The sequence below is a fragment of the Doryrhamphus excisus genome, chromosome 18, assembly GCF_030265055.1.
Source record: "Doryrhamphus excisus isolate RoL2022-K1 chromosome 18, RoL_Dexc_1.0, whole genome shotgun sequence".
Classification (NCBI taxonomy): Eukaryota; Metazoa; Chordata; class Actinopteri; order Syngnathiformes; family Syngnathidae; genus Doryrhamphus; species Doryrhamphus excisus.
The window spans coordinates 16,269,420-16,286,425 of NC_080483.1; the positions used below are offsets into that span (position 1 = coordinate 16,269,420).

The following is a 17,006-nucleotide window of genomic DNA, read 5'->3' on the forward strand; positions in this document are numbered from 1 at the left end:
GGATTTGTACTTGATCATCCGCTAGCCCCAACCCCGTCTCTTGCTCACTGTCATGGCGGACTTTCGTTCCAAGCCATACTACACTCTCTTCCAGACGCTTGAGATTGACCCATCCTATCTTAACTAAACAGTCCTTGGTCAAACCTCGCCTGTGATTGGTCAGCACCTACTAGCGACACTTTCTTTTACCGTTGACATTCCATTTTTTGTCACAAGAGGCCGCTGTGCGCATTTTCTCAATTCTTTTCGGACTGTAGTTTTAATTTTTAAATGTAACTCATTTTTGAGGGATATATGTACGTATGGGATCGTCATTAAAAGTTTTGAAAGGTTCCATGGTTGAATGCAGTGGTTTTATTTGCTCCGCCCAAGTTGTGCTCGAAGGTGAGAGGGGATGCTGCTGGAGAGAAGGGGGTAATCCTCCTCCTCCCAAATCACAGGTACCACTTCTGCAGTGTTTTCCGTGTTTAAAACATCTGGATGATGCGCTGAAGGAGATGCGTGAAAGCACTGTGCTTAACTTTTAAATTCCCACCCATCCATTCTGCAGCTCACTCATCTCCGTGTGGAATTATGTGGATTATCGTGGCTGTTCTCCTGACGACCGTCGGTCCCGAGTGGAGCAAAGGATGCCAGCTGCCCCACGACTGGAGACCCCAGACGGAGGCATGCCGAGCCGAGCTGGCCGAGATCATCGTGTTCGCCAAGGTTCTGGCCCTCCACAAGGAGCCTTACAACTACCTGCCGTGGCAGCTCAACACGGACCTGCTGTACTCCGCTGAAATAGAGCTGCTGTGCGACCAGGCGTGGGGGAGCATGCTGGAGGTCCCGGCGGGCTCCAGGTTTAACGTCACCGGCATGGGCTACTTTCCTTGCTTCTCCTACAGTGTGACCCCCGACAACAACTACTACTTCTTTGTAAGGTGAGTTTTGTGTATATGTGTGCTTATTAAAACTCTTCAATCAATTGAAAATGTTATATAATTAATTGTTATGTTATATAATTATTGAAAATATTATTCGTATTAACAATATTTCCTTAGAAAACTGCAACCAGGCATATTAAGGTAAATACATTGAAATAAAATGACTTATTGCTCTTATACTATTGATCCAAATTGGATATAATAAAGACTTTGCATTCAAATAAAAATAATAATTGCATATTTATGCTATCAGCTAAAATAACACAATGCTGTCTTAAACAATGAGACTTGTGGTCAGTGCCGCACAGTTGAAGCAACATGATTGGTCTAATTTGGCCACGGCTGACCTCTCGGACAAAATACACACTCACAAAATTCCACAGTCAGATACTGAAACTAGAGGGAACGCAGTCGATGGGAATATCTAAAGAATGTTGTGGTTTGCGGCCCAAAAAAAAAAAAAAAAAAACTTTTTATCAGTCCAGTGGGTGTAAGTAAGTACTGAGCTCTGCAGTAAGCGTACAAAAGGACTTGTATGATTTGTAAGGAAAGTTTAGCGACACAGAGCCACTGCTCTCTGATGAAAGCCATCGCTTGATGATAGGGAGCGTGTGCTAGCTAACAGGTGTTACCAATTTTCCCTTCACATTCTGTTCTTTGACTTAACGCAGATGAGAGGTCAGATATTGAGAAGGAGCACTGAACAGCATTCCCGGTGTGTACTGGGTGTGTTCGCTCATGAGGGTCTGCAACAATAATAAGTGTATTTTTATGATGCGTCATAAAGACATGTGTGAACGAGACTTTGCTTCCCTGTGTTGTGCTGCTCAAAACATCAATGCGTGTATCCGTTTTCGATTTGGACAATTACGCTTTGACAGAAAACATCTAAAAAAAAAGGATCCCGAGTTCTACAAACAGATAGACAGAAGAAACCAACCTCATTCATTCATTCATTCATTCATTCATTCATTTTCTACTGCTGGAGCCTATCCCAGCTGTCTTCTACACCCTGGACTGGTGGCCAGCCAATCACATATAGACAAACAACCAAACAACCATTCACACTCACATTCATACTTTTGGACAATTTGGAGTCGCCAACTATCCTCACTAGGCTCGAGGCAGGATGCTGGAGCCTATCCCAGCTGACTTCAGGCGAGAGGCGAGGTACACCTTGGACCGGTCGCCTGCCGAATCGTTCATTCATTTTCTACCGCTTATCCTCACGAGGGTGCTGGAGCCTATCCCAGCTGTCTGCTACACCCTGGACTGCTGGCCAGCCAATCACAGGGCACATATAGACAAACAACCATTCACACTCACATTCATACCTATGGACAATTTGGAGTCGCCAACTGTCCTCACAAGGCTCCAGGGGGTATGCTGGAGCCTATCCCAGCTGACTTCGGGCAAGAGGCGAGGTACACCCTGGACCGGTCGCCTGCCGAATCGTTCATTCATTTTCTACCGCTTATCCTCACAAGGGTGCTGGAGCCTATCCCAGCTGTCTTCTACACCCTGGACTGGTGGCCAGCCAATCACAGGGCACATATAGACAAACAACCATTCACACTCACATTCATACTTTTGGACAATTTGGAGTCGCGAACTATCCTCACTAAGCTCGAGGGGGTATGCTGGAGCCTATCCCAGCTGACTTCGGGCGAGAGGCGAGGTACACATTGGACCGGTCACCTGCCGAATCGTTCATTCATTTTCTACCACTTATCCTCACGAGGGTCGCGGGGGTGCTGGAGCCTATCCCAGCTGTCTTCTACACTCTGGACTGGTGGCCAGCCAATCACAGGGCACATATAGACAAACAACCATTCACACTCACATTCATACCTATGGACAATTTGGAGTGGCCAATTAACCTAGCATGTTTTTGGAATGGGGGAGGAAACCGGAGTACCCGGAGAAAACCCACGCATGCACGGGGAGAACATGCAAACCCGAGGGTGGAATCGAACTCGGGTCTCCTAGCTGTGAGGCCTACGCGCTAACCGACATGCTGTACTTGGCTACTCCTTCATCTTCAGCTTCCTCGGCAAGGAACTTATTGGCATGTTGGAAAATGTTCTCCGTCATCATGTCAAAGGACATGCTGGAACTCGTGCTTCCTTCAATGGCCGTGGCAGCACTCATGCGGCCTCAGACAGTGATGCCAACTATTGACCGCATGCAAGAAGCAATGATCTTACCATGTTGTTGTTTTAGTGGATAGTAAGTATACAAGTTTGATTTCTGTAAAAGATATGTTGCAAAAATACTCTATTGTACTTGTAATATTTTTCAGCGAGTTCTCGTTCTCATCACAGTCTCCAGTGGACAACTATTTCCTGTCCAAGAAAATCTCGCACACATAAAAATAGCCATTCCAATCAATCATGAGGAAATATTTCCCGGATAGGACGAATCTGAGCCTAGTATGGAGAAAAATTAAAAGCGGCAATCTCGCTAGGGATCTTAAACGATGTGTTGTGTCTGGTTCCCATGTACCCTATGAAAACATTAGCTTATACGTTACGCCTTAAAGATGTCAGACCGATACAAACACTCAACTTAAACAAACAGGGGAATCGCTGTACATTATCTGGTCGAAAATGCTGACGTGACAATTGGAGGTGCTGCGTTTACTGTGAAGTCTATTCTTACATGTTCTTTTCATTCACGTCGGGACCTCTGACCTCTTCGACACAGTTGTACACCCACTCAGCGTTTTATATAAACAAGCAAACTTTTCATGTCTCTTGAGGGATACGAGATGAAATCCAGATGTCCCTACGTTCTCCCTCACACGTTTCACATCACAATGTACATTCATCACACTCATAAATCTGTTTTGGTTGGACGTGTGTGTGTGTGTGTGTGTGTGTGTGTGTGTGTGTTTGCATTTAAATGGAGTTGCAGTATGATGTGTTTCTTACTGCCTTGCAGGATGGATGAAAACTACAACATTGTTCCCCATGGAGTCAACTTCCAAGACGCCATCTTCCCGGACACGGCAGACAACCATCGCATGTTTGCCAGTCTTTTCCAGTTCGCCAACTGCACGCCTGGTACCCACGTCCACAGCTTCACCCCTGAGTGGGAGGCGCAGGAGGATAGTCGGGTATGTGGACAGCTAAAAAAAAAAAAAAAAAAGTGGTATTATTCGGTATTATAACTTATTGTTTAGAGAAGAGCAAAACGGTCCAAGATTTTCTTCATTTTGGTCGGACAATGACGCCGCAATGGAAAAATCTGCTTTAATAGCGTAGAACATGACGTTCTTGCGACCTTCAGGACTTTTTTTTTGTTCTTTGCTGAGTATTGTTTTAAGCGCAGCACAATAGTATTGCATTATATAGATATATGCTCACTGTTTTTTGTTTCTTATTTCAAGGTGACTGAAGTGAAACCCTATTTTGTACATACACTACCGCTCAAAAGTTTGGGATCACTTGCAAATGTCTTTGTTTTCCAAAGAAAAACACATTTTTTCCATTTCACAAACAGTTAAAATGAATCAGATGATTTTCAAAGAAGGATGTACACTTTTGCATAGAGGCCTACTATCAACAACTGTCTGCTAATCCTAGCTAATCATTTTATAAGGCTAACAGATGATTAGAAAAGCCATCTAAAAATCTAAACTAAAACTAAAATCTCTTAAAAACTACTTCCTTCAAAGAGCATCACAAACTGGGTCTAACAAGGACACAAAAACGATGCACAACTGTGCAAGAAGACAAATATCCGAGAGTGTGTAGTTTTTATCCATTTCCCAAACAATTAAAATGAATCAAATGATTTTCAAAGAAGGATGTACATTTTTGCATAGAGGCCTACTATCAACAACTGTCAGTCCTCTGCATCAATCTCCTGGTATGGCTGCTAATCCAAGCTAATCATTTTATAAGGCTAATAGATGATTAGAAAAGCCATCTAAAAAAATCTAAACCAAAACTAAAATCTCTTACCATGCTGTTAACTACTCCCTTCAGAGAGCAGCACAAACCGGGTCTAACAAGGACAGAAAAACGCTGCACAAATATCAGTCAGAGTGTGTAGTTTAAGACAAAGACGCCTCACAGGTCGTCACCTGGCAGCTGCACTAAATAGTATCCGTCAAACACCAGTGTCAGTATCAACAGTGAAGCGGCCAATTCAGGATGCTGGACTTCATGGCAGGACTGCCAAGAAAAAGCCATATCTCAGACTGGACAAAAAAAATGTCCAAGTGATCCCAAACTTTTGAGCGGTAGTGTACATTTGGTATTTGGTACGTGAATCTCATGACTCATGGATTTCAGTATACAGCGGAATCTTGGTGAGAGTCGCTAATTCCTTGCAGAAGCTCTGGATGCTAACTGTATCATTTTTTCCCATCAAAAAGTTTTTTTTTTCATTTAAGAAAAACAAAAAATAGTTTTACAATGATAATTCAACAGGTAGGAATCAATTCAAAATGCATATAAATACATATAAATGATGAATGAAAGGGATAAATTAACGTTTAAGATGACTTTGACCTTCAGTCATGCGACAGGCAGATCAATACCTTCCATTTCAACACCACCTTCCTGTTTTGACATAAGTCATTTCCATCCATCCATCATTTTCTACACCGCTTATCCTCACTAGGGTTGCGGGTATGATGGAGCCTATCCCAGCTGTCTTCGGGCGAGAGGCAAGGTACATCTTGGACTGGTCGCCGGCCAATCACAGGGCACATATCAACAATGTTTTTGGAATGTGGGAGGAAACCGGAGTACCCGGAAAAAAAACACGCATTCACGGGGAGAACATGCAAACTCCACACAGAGATGCGGAGAATCGAACCCAGGTCTAACCACTCAGCCAATAAGTTATTTCATTCAATTCAATAGTGTTTCTCACTTAAATAACCCAAAATGGAGCCAAAGAAGGTGAGAAACACTCATTTTGAGTTCCCGTCACATGATCTGTCGGAACCACAATGGAAGCTCCTTTCTGTGAATCCAAGTCTAAGTCCTTCTCTACATCTTCCAGTCTGCAAACATAGTCCTCGGAATGGGTCGGAATGTCTAATAACATTGTATTTTAAACCAAAGTTACAGGCTGGAGATCCTAAATTTGAACTCCTTGTTTTGTGCATTTTTTTTTGTTGTTTTCCTGTGTTTATGGTTGCATTCACTTACCGCTGCTTCTTCCCCACAAATAAGCACAATCCTTTGGCCTGGTCCCTCTCATTTTGCTCTTCTTCTGTCTGTTTTCAATCATTTTCAGACTACCCATGAAAGCAGAACCTCGGGGGAAAAAGAGAATTATAAACACGTTTTGAATTTCTGTTAATAGCAAGAAATTTGGCGTCTGGCTGGTCTGTGATTATAATCATCAAGTCTTTTTATAGATTCTTCAAATTAAGTTTAAGTTTAGTGTATATTTCCTCCCAACGAAAACAAAAGTGTGTCGCAGTCACAACAATGCATGCCCTCACTTCAGGATCAAACCGTGTTATACCGCCGCCGCCGCCAAACATACGAAGGCTAAACTAATTGCCGCTCACATCTTGCAAAGATTAAAGCTTCGGTTAACTTAAGTTTGTCTTAACTTACATGGGAGACACATCTGGTTCCCCTCACATCGACTTCAAACGTGCATCTTCCCACTTAGAAAAGACTTCAAAAGCCTGCACAACAGAGTTCCGATCCGAGAACAGCGATGACGGCATGCAACATGCGTTACGTGTCCTGATGGCAATCAATGAAATCTGATAATATGCAAGCTTGATTTTTCTTAGATGGATTATTCCAGTCTGTATCTTGGTGTTGTTCACATAAATTCAATATCAGTATCAAATAATCATATAAAAACATCCTATTTAACACTGACAGTCTACAACAGGGGCTGCATGGTGGATGAGTGGTTAGCACGCAGCTAGGAGATCTGAGTTCAATTCCACCCTCGGTCATCTCTGTGTGGAGTTTGCATGTTCTCCCCGTGCATGCGTGGGTTTTTTCTCCGGTTTCCTCCCACATTCCAAAAACATGCTAGGTTAATTAGCAACTCCAAATTGTCCATAGGTATGAATGTGAGTGTGAATGGTTGTTTGTCTATATGTGCCCTGTGATTGGCTGGCCACCACTCCAGGGTGTAGAAGACAGCTGGGATAGGCTCCAGCACCCCCGCGACCCTCGTGAGGATTCATTCATTCATTTATTTTCTACCGCTTATCCTCCGCGATCCGCTTGGTCGCCAGCCAATAGGTATGATAGATAGTAGGTATGAATGTGAGTGTGAATGGTTGTTTGTCTATATGTGCCCTGTGATTGGCTGGCCACCAGTCCAGGGTGTACCCCGCCTCTCCCCCGAAGACAGCTGGGATAGGCTCCGGCATACCCCCTCAAGCCTAGTGAGGATAGTTGGCGACTCCAAATTGTCCATATAGGTATGAATGTGAGTGTGAATGGTTGTTTGTCTATATGTGCCCTGTGATTGGCTGGCCACCACTCCAGGGTGTAGAAGAGAGCTGGGATAAGCTCCAGCACCCCCGCAACCCTCGTGAGGATTCATTCATTCATTCATTTATTTTCTACCGCTTATCCTCACGAGGGTCGCGGGGGTGCTGGAGCCTATCCCAGCTGTCTTTGGGCGAGAGGTGGGGTACACCCTGGACTGGTGGCCAGCCAATAGATATGATATATGATAGATAGTAGGTATGAATGTGAGTGTGAATGGTTGTTTGTCTATATGTGCCCTGTGATTGGCTGGCCACCACTCCAGGGTGGACCCCGCTTCTCCCCCGAAGACAGCTGGGATAGGCTCCGGCATACCCTCTCAAGCCTAGTGAGGATAGTTGGCGACTCCAAATTGTCCATATAGGTATGATTGTGAGTGTGAATGGTTGTTTGTCTATATGTGCCCTGTGATTGGCTGGCCACCAGTCCAGGGTGTAGAAGACAGCTGGGATAGGCTCCAGCACCCCCACAACCCTCGTGAGGATTCATTCATTCATTCATTCATTTTCTACCGCTTATCCTCACAAGGGTCGCGGGGGTGCTGGAGCCTATCCCAGCTGTCCAGGGTGTACCCCGCCTCTCGCCCGAAGACAGCTGGGATAGGCTCCAGCATCCCCCGTAACTAGTGAGAATAACCGGTAGAAAATGAATGAATGAATGAATGCCCCAACTGACACTGAGGTGATTAATAATGGATTAATATTGCATATTTTTAACTCCAGTATGCCACATCTTAGTCTGTAATATAAAAATGGATGCATACAGATTTTGAATAATGTTTATCCAAAAGTCATGTCTGGGTTGAAACAGCAGGGATGCACAAGTTGCTGGCCCTGCCTCAGCACTTGAAGTAGTACGTTATAAAGATTGATAGCTATTTTCACTTCCCAATCGGGAATAAGTAATCCCACATGGCGTATATGGCGGTGTTGGGGAGGGAAATGTAGCCACTAGTGATGTGGTCCAGCAGCCAGCAGCACATTTTCAACATTTCCTCAAAACTTTCAGCAGTCGTAAACTGAGGGTAGAGAATTAGCATTCAGGCCCACATGGAAATATTAGAACATTAGGGTGTCCAAAGTGCGGCCCAAAATAGAAAAAGCAGCAGTAATTTTACAAGAAGAAAGTATCCTATGTCGCTTATATGTCGGGTATGCTGGAGCCTATCCCAGCCGTCTTCGGGTTCACCCTGGACTGGAGAAAGAACCAAGCCAAAATACTATTAAGTCTTATTATTCCCTCCACAGTTGCTGTGCTCTGCGGTGCAGAAGGCTCTATTCGAGGAGGAGGAGAAGGTGAAGACGCTGTCTCAGAATGTTCGTTACTTGGAGAAAGCCAATGGCCACCTGAGGGAGAAGGTGAAGACCATGAAGCGTCTACTGCGCCAGGCCCAGCGGGAGACGACCAAGGAGCAGCAAACGCTCAGCCTCAAGCAGCTCTACGAGTCGAAGACCACCCGAACGCACCCCCATCAGGACACCACCCACAACCAAAAGGAGCCTCGGCTTAATGGGGCGCTGGCAAAGAAGTTAAAGAAGTAGGCTTGCCAACATCAGAGGGCTAAGTGTGTGTCTTATATGCGTAACCCACCTTCATATGCTTATCATCCTGTAGCAGTTGGTAACATTTCTCATTTTAGCATTTCACAAGTTAAAAAGCGTAAAACTCCGACCTTTGTCACTAAAGTGATTAGAAATATTCCTGATCAAATGGATTCAGTAGTTTCCCAGTCAGGAAAGTACAGTACCGTAGTAATTAAGTAAGTTTTTAACTATTGGCTATGCAAGGTTGTGTTGTTGAGTAAAAATGGTGGTGCTATAAAAAAGTGTTCTTTTATTTTATTTTTGGAACTATTTATATTAAAAAAAATTTTTTTTAAGTATCCAGAAAGTGCGATGTTGATTTAGCAATTTTTTGCTCATACAAAGTTTATTTTTTGATAAACAGGGTGCTGCGCATCTATTAAGTCGAGCCAGTGAACCTAGCAAAGTCCAGGGATGGCTTTTTCTGTTTTTGGCTTTCTTTTCTATTTTGTATGACTTATTTACATTATTCGTCTTCACATTTTTTAATGAATAAATAAGCTTTAACATCAACGTTTAATGGTGTTTTTCACTTCCGATTAAAAATGTCTTACGATGTATCTTACTGACAAAATAATACCCCTTCAAATGAATAATGTTAGCAAATATATGTTGCAGGTATGATTAATTATATCTTCAGGCACTAATAAGATCTTTGATTCTCTACTCGAGTTCAGCTAAAAAGTGGTGCAAATATAACAAAACCAGCCGGTAGAGCATGGTAAACTTCCAGCAAGCTACTTCAGTGCTTTTCTTTATTTACTAGATTAGCAGCTAGTAAGAGAACGCAGTCGATGTCCGTGGATTTTGAAGAGCGCTGTGGACGATATGTAGTACCCCTCCGGTCCTGTAGGTGGCGGTAATGCACATTGAGAGCGCACGGGAGAGACATCTGCCGAGTTCTTAGTTAGCTTAGCGGCGAGAAATGTGGATGAAGGCTTACTCCGAATGTCAGTTGTGATTGTTTATATTATGTATAATAATCAGGGTTGTCAAAAGTATCGCTTTAGCGGCGGTGAATAATATATTTCATTTATTACTTTAAATATTTTTGTGTAATGAAATGTGCATTTCAAGTTACACCGTGCATAAAAATGACACGTTGTCTTTGAACGTAACCCTAATGGCTTATAAAGCCTTATGTTCTGCTACTATTAAAGAGACTAGCCTAGCGTTAGGCAAATATATATTATATACATCAAAATTAGGCATGCTCCGATTTTATGCTGCCAATTCTGATACTGATCATTCCATTTTTTGGGGTTTGTCATGCCTGTGCAGTGTGAAGGAAAGAGGGCGAGGGGCTAAAGGCTGCAATGGTATGAGCCAAAGGTATTGATGTATAAATAACGATCATATGCTTTTTCACAGAAATCGTCCAATACTTATCGATGGCCGATCGATTGGAGCATCCCTAACACAAACATATCAAATCCTACCTGTCACTGAGCTTTCTGTTGGTAAAATACAGTAAAAAATTGGCATACGGTGATTAATCCTGATTAATTAATTTGAAAACTGCGATTAATTTGATAGAATTTTTGACAGAATTTGCAGTGTCATTTGACAGCTGTAATAATATTATACAATATCGTTCTGTAGTTGGTGGTAATCAACAAAATGACCAAGCCCAAGCCGCCATCTTGTACAGACTGAAATTTTCACATTAATAACGACCAAACTAACAAAAAAAAATGCTGGCTAGGTGATTTGAATTCACACGGTTGCCCTTATGTTGACCTCCGCTGTTCAACGTGTTGCCAACTTCAGCCTCAATGCGCATCCACATCGACCACCGCGCCGTTTGAGATTTCCAGCTTGATTTTTAAGACATTAAAAGCAAATGTCTTCCATATGCTGCTGTGGCATACGCAGGGGGGGGCGGAGGGGCTTGAGGATTGAGAAGCAGGCTTTTAGATGGGTGGAAGGTAGAAGAAAAAAAAAACAGGAAACATTTAGGGGCTGTAGAGGGATCGTTCTGGGCTAAAGCAGGATAAAAAGGGACATTTACAAGAACTATTCTAGCTTCTTGTTTGAGTCCTGGTTCAAGGATAGCACATTATAGATCTTCATCTTATCCCCCCTTCCCCCACCCACTTCCTTCTTCTAGACCTCCTGGTTTGCTCTTTCTTGTCCCTGTTCAACTTTTGCTAAGCTTTCCTGCAGCCAAGTGTCAAAATGTGATGGAAGTGATCCAAAGATGATAAAAACACACAAACAGCCTTTTCGACAAAAAAAACCAGCATGCAGAGCCAAGCTGCAGAACACATGTCAGACAATACCACCGCATGGCGGTGGTCTCATACAAATGCGGCGGCCGACCCTGCTTTGCTTAACTCGTCTTGTTCAAGCGTTCAAACATCGTCAGTCGGCTACTACCGTATGGAGCGCGCCCGCAGTGTGTCGAGTATCACGCACCTCGAATCTCTTCCACCAGTTCAGTACTGTTCTCCGGATCCTGCCGCTTGCGTGGGCTTCGTCCTGCATCCCGGAAAAATGCACGTTAGGTTACCTGCTCATAGGTGTGAATGTGAGTGTGAATGGTTGTGTGTCTTTAGGTGCCGTTGTGATACAACATAAAGTGGCCACAAATATTTCAGTATTGAACAAAGCAAAATTTGTTCTGAATCAGAAATCACTCCACACTCTTTATTTCTCTCTGGTTCTACCATATCTTACTTATTGTGTGGAAATATGGGCTAATAACTACAAAAGCAATCTTCACTCGCTAAATGTACTGCAAAAAAAGGTCAGTAAGGATAATTCATAATGCCGCCTACAGAGGACATACTAACTTCTTATTTCTAAAATCACAAATACTTCATCTTCAAACAGCTAAAATAATGCATAAGGCTAAAAATAACCAATTAGCTAAAAATGTCATCCAATACTTCTCTACAAGAGAGGAGAAATATGATTTCAGGGAAGAAGTACATTTGAAACACTTCTATGCTAGGACTACGTTATGCTAGCCATAGCATTTCAGTATGTGGAATCAAACTATGGAATGGATTGAGTAAGGAAATCAAACAATGCACAACGATGAGCCAATTCAAGAAACAATACAAGCAGTTGATGTTTGCTAAATACAAGGATGAAGAGTCTTGAACCAGTCATGATGTGCTATATATATCACTATATTGACACGCACTATGGTACACATTATGGCATTGGATGCTCATATCACCGAGTACTTTGGCACGGGACAAAAAAAAAAAAAATTAAAAAAATGTTAAAAACTAAAAATTTTTTTTATAAAAATTAATAAAATAAATTAATAAATAAAATAAATTTGCTAAATACAAGGATAAAGAGTCTTGAACCAGTCATGATGTGCTATATATATCACTATATTGACACGCACTATGGTACCCATTATGGCATTGGATGCTCATATCACCGAGTACTTCGGTACGTGACAAAAATTAAATTAAATTTTTTAAAATTAAATTAAAATTTGTTTAAAATTAAATACATTTTTGTAAATTTAATTATTATTTTTTAATTAATTTATTTTTTTTAGGAAAGCAGGAAGTGAACAAATGTAACAGTTAGTGATTGTAAAAGTACCAGTTGGAGGGGTAGGATTTAATAAGCTTTGCTTCTTCCTACTCCTTTTGGACATGTGGAACTGGGAACTGATTATGTGATGCATTCAATTGTAATCTGATGCATGTTCAAATGAAATAAAACCATTACCATTAAGTCTGTTGGGATAGACTCCAGCGCCCCCAGAACCCTAATAGGACCAGAGGTGTAGAAAATGAATGGACAGCCAATCTGACGGTGGGTTAAAGAGTTTAAAGACACATTCGTCATCCCTCCTTTTTCTGTTTAGTTAAAGGCCTCCTCCTTTGTCTTTTTACTTTCCGTCCTTCACAATTTTCCTTGCTGCTCCTGTGCAGGTGTAAAAATACGTTTGGGAGGAGTGGGACTCCGTGTGTTTGTTGACAGAGCAGTCGAAGGGAATTTAGCTTTAGGTTGATACTGTTTAGTTTCCACTGTGTGTTTGGGTACAATAGTTACAAAAGAACCGACTGAAAGACTGTCAGGCCTTCTTCTGAGTTCCTGAATGTAACACGGGTACAAATAACGCAGAGTAATGTTTCCATTGTTGAAACTAATGGTTAAAGTAGTCAGCGTAAATTTACAGACGGATCTAAATAATGTTATTTCGGGGGTAAGTAATAGCAGATGTACGCATATTTCCGTGTACCTACACCGATAGTACTGCAAATCAAGTCGTTACCCATCCATCCATGTCACAGTCTTAAACAAATGCGGACAGACAAGCGACCGTACTTGAGGGCAAGTTGAAGTTTCCACTTAATGTAAACTGCATGTGTTTGGACTGTGGGAGGAAACCGGTGCACCCACAGGGAACTCGACACATGCAAAGGCCACAGAGAGACCCCCCCCTCTCTAACCCCCATGCACACATTTGAAGTAATCACCTTAAGATGTGTTTCCTCAGGATTCACATCCACCTCCACTCATCGGCTAGAGAGGAGTCAATACAGGAATGGTTCTGCTTTCTTCCGTTTGGGTCGATAGTCGGAATTGGGTAGGAAGGCCGCTTTCACGTCGTACCTGGACGTCTTCATTGTGGAAGGGATCTCTCCATCTGTAGTGGTGGGACGCTCTCTTCTCTCGCAGGTATCTGCAGCTGTGTGCTGCTAACAGGCACACGCACCTTGTGGAGGCGTAACAAACGACTACTAATGCATTATTTTCATAACGTAGACCAGGGGCGGGAAAACTTTTTGACTCGCGGGTCGCATTAATTTAACAAAACTGACGGGGGGGGGATTATGTAGTATTTTACACGTAACAGTCAATTTTTACACCTATATTTTTACACATATTTTACATGTAAAAGTGTCATGCAATCTGCTATATGTGCACTTTGAAATCATTTATTTGATGTAAAGTGTGTTATAAATGTATTATTATTATTAGTTATAGTAATGTTATTATATTATTATTATTTTGTTAATAATAATAATATTACTACAATTGATATATTAATATTATTAACAACAATATTAATATAATAGTAGTATTATTATCATTATTGACAACATTATTATTATTATTATTATTTGTATTACTATTATTGTGCTTGTGCTCCTTTTTCCAGGAGTATTTTGTAATATTACTACCATTATTATATTAATATTATTAACAACAATATTAATATAATAGTAGTATTATTATCATTATTGACAACATTATTATTATTATTATTATTATTATTATTATTATTACTATTATTGTGCTCCTTTTTCCAGGGGTATTTTGTAATATTACTACCATTATTATATTAATATTATTAACAACAATATTAATATAATAGTAGTATTATTATCATTATTGACAACATTATTATTATTATTACTATTATTGTGCTCCTTTTTCCAGGAGTATTTTGTAATATTACTACCATTATTATATTAATATTATTAACAACAATATTAATATAATAGTAGTATTATTATCATTATTGACAACATTATTATTATTATTACTATTATTGTGCTCCTTTTTCCAGGAGTATTTTGTAATATTACTACCATTATTATATTAATATTATTAACAACAATATTAATATAATAGTAGTATTATTATCATTATTGACAACATTATTATTATTATTATTATTACTATTATTGTGCTCCTTTTTCCAGGAGTATTTTGTAATATTACTACCATTATGATATTAATATTATTAACAACAATAATAATATAATAGTAGTATTATTATCATTATTGACAACATTATTATTATTATTATTATTACTATTATTGTGCTCCTTTTTCCAGGAGTATTTTGTAATATTACTACCATTATGATATTAATATTATTAACAACAATATTAATATAATAGTAGTATTATTATCATTATTGACAACATTATTATTATTATTATTATTACTATTATTGTGCTCCTTATTCCAGGAGTATTTTGTAATATTACTACCATTATTATATTAATATTATTAACAACAATATTAATATAATAGTAGTATTATTATCATTATTGACAACATTATTATTATTATTATTATTATTATTATTACTATTATTGTGCTCCTTTTTCCAGGAGTATTTTGTAATATTACTACCATTATTATATTAATATTATTAACAACAATATTAATATAATAGTAGTATTATTATCATTATTGACAACATTATTATTATTATTACTATTATTGTGCTCCTTTTTCCAGGAGTATTTTGTAAACAACAGACCACATCAAATAACGAAATTGATAAAGCAGCTACTTCAACCATCAAAAAGTTGGCCCAAGCCACGATGCCAGTTTGTATGTTGAGTTTAAATAAAATACTTTGGAAAGAACAGGCGGGCCATATTGAAACACTTGGCGGGCCGGATGTGGCCCCCGGGCCGTAGTTTGCCCACCCCTGACGTAGACCCATAAAAAGCAGTGAAAAAGGGTTCTTAAGCCACTTTTGCGTGTTGATAATCACTACAATAGAGTATAAGTTACTAAACAAAGCCAGCTTCAGTTCTATTAGGACAGCGAGTACTTTGGGTGTCGGCTTTCTGGTACCACATTTGATTGAATCTAATTGCAAGCGGATTTTGCGGTTCCTCTCTTCCTGACACTTTCATGACTGTGTTTATGTTTTTTTTTCCTGCAACTTTTCCTAGACTGCGGTACGGCGTCCTGAAATAATCCCTTCAGAGGCGCACCCCTAGCAGTGAATGGATTGTTCCAACAACTGCAAGTCACTAATCTGCATGAAGTGGAAGGTGATCTCATTGTTTAATTTAGTCTCGCACTCTCCACTGTGCTCCGGCACCACAGGGAATTTGTCTTGTTTATGATCCAGCATCCTGGTTTGAGTGAAGCCGCAGAACACCATGTCAATGAGGCTGGAAAATATGATGTCATTAATAGCTTTTATCTGTTTTTTTGGTTTTTTTTTTTTTTGTCTTTCGGCCCAAACAAAATATTGATGCTGCGAGTCAATCTGTGGCTTCCCCGAAAACCCAAATGAGCTGCAGATAAAAATTGGAAATATGAGCGTTGTGTTTGCTTATCAAGAGTGGAAGTTAATAAAAGATATTATTAGAATATTGAAATCCAGGAGAAACACTTTTATACAGTAAACCTCGGATATATCGGATTCAATTGTTCCCACTGGTTTTGTCTGATATAAGCGAAATCCGTTATATGCGTATACTGGAAAATGTCCGTTTTACGCATATATCGGATATAAATCCGATATATGCGGATTTATCGGATATAAATCCGATATATGCGTAAAACGTACATTTTCCGGTATATATATCGGATTTATATCCGATATATGCGTAAATCGGATTTTATCCGTGATAAAAAGGCACTTCCTTGACTATGTTCCAATGTACAGTAAACCTCGGATATATCGGATTCAATTGTTCCCACTGGTTTTGTCCGATATAAGCGAAATCCGTTATATGCGTATACCGGAAAATGTCCGTTTTACGCATATATCGGATTTATATCCGGTATATGCGTAAATCGGACTTTATCCGTTATAAAAAGGCACTTCCTTGACTATGTTTCCAATGTACCTGGACTGGGCAATGAAAAGAGACGTAAGGTAATGAGAATTTAACTTTATTGGACTCTGAGCATAACAAATTGTTAATTAAGCTAGGCCCTGTTACGCCCGTCGGGCCTACGTTATTTCCATTAGTGAGGTTAAGATCTCATTCAATAAATCCCAGGGTGTTTTCTGGCAGCATTTGCCAGAATAACCCAGTTTCGTCGGCATTAAAAATGTCCTCTGCTTTAAAACGTCTCAGAATGTCAGCTAGTTTCGGAGCGCCACGATGCGGCGAGGGAAATTTAATGGAAATGCATTGAAACGGGACTGGAGATTTTGTCCGAAATAGGCGAAATCCGTTATAAAAAATCCAATATATGCAATGAATTTTTATTGGAAATGATTACAGAAAAATCGGTTCTTTTTTATCTGTCCGTTGTGAGCG

General features: G+C 40.2%; 1 protein-coding gene and 1 long non-coding RNA gene across 2 annotated transcripts; one reads left to right on the top strand and one right to left on the bottom strand.

The window, feature by feature from the left end:
* Positions 1-436: 436 nt before the first annotated feature.
* ccdc3b (coiled-coil domain containing 3b) lies at positions 437-9,483 on the top strand. Its single transcript, XM_058055657.1, has 3 exons — positions 437-923; positions 3,870-4,044; positions 8,662-9,483. Exons 1-3 carry the CDS (start codon positions 574-576, stop codon positions 8,953-8,955), a joined length of 819 nt encoding a protein of 272 aa, XP_057911640.1. The 5' UTR covers positions 437-573; the 3' UTR covers positions 8,956-9,483.
* LOC131106515 (uncharacterized) lies at positions 3,186-13,726 on the bottom strand. Its single transcript, XR_009120088.1, has 3 exons — positions 13,452-13,726; positions 11,416-11,478; positions 3,186-4,056 (listed from the first exon to the last, which is right to left on the bottom strand). It is a non-coding gene; the product is annotated as an uncharacterized LOC131106515 (long non-coding RNA).
* Between the last annotated feature and the right edge of the window lie 3,280 nt (positions 13,727-17,006).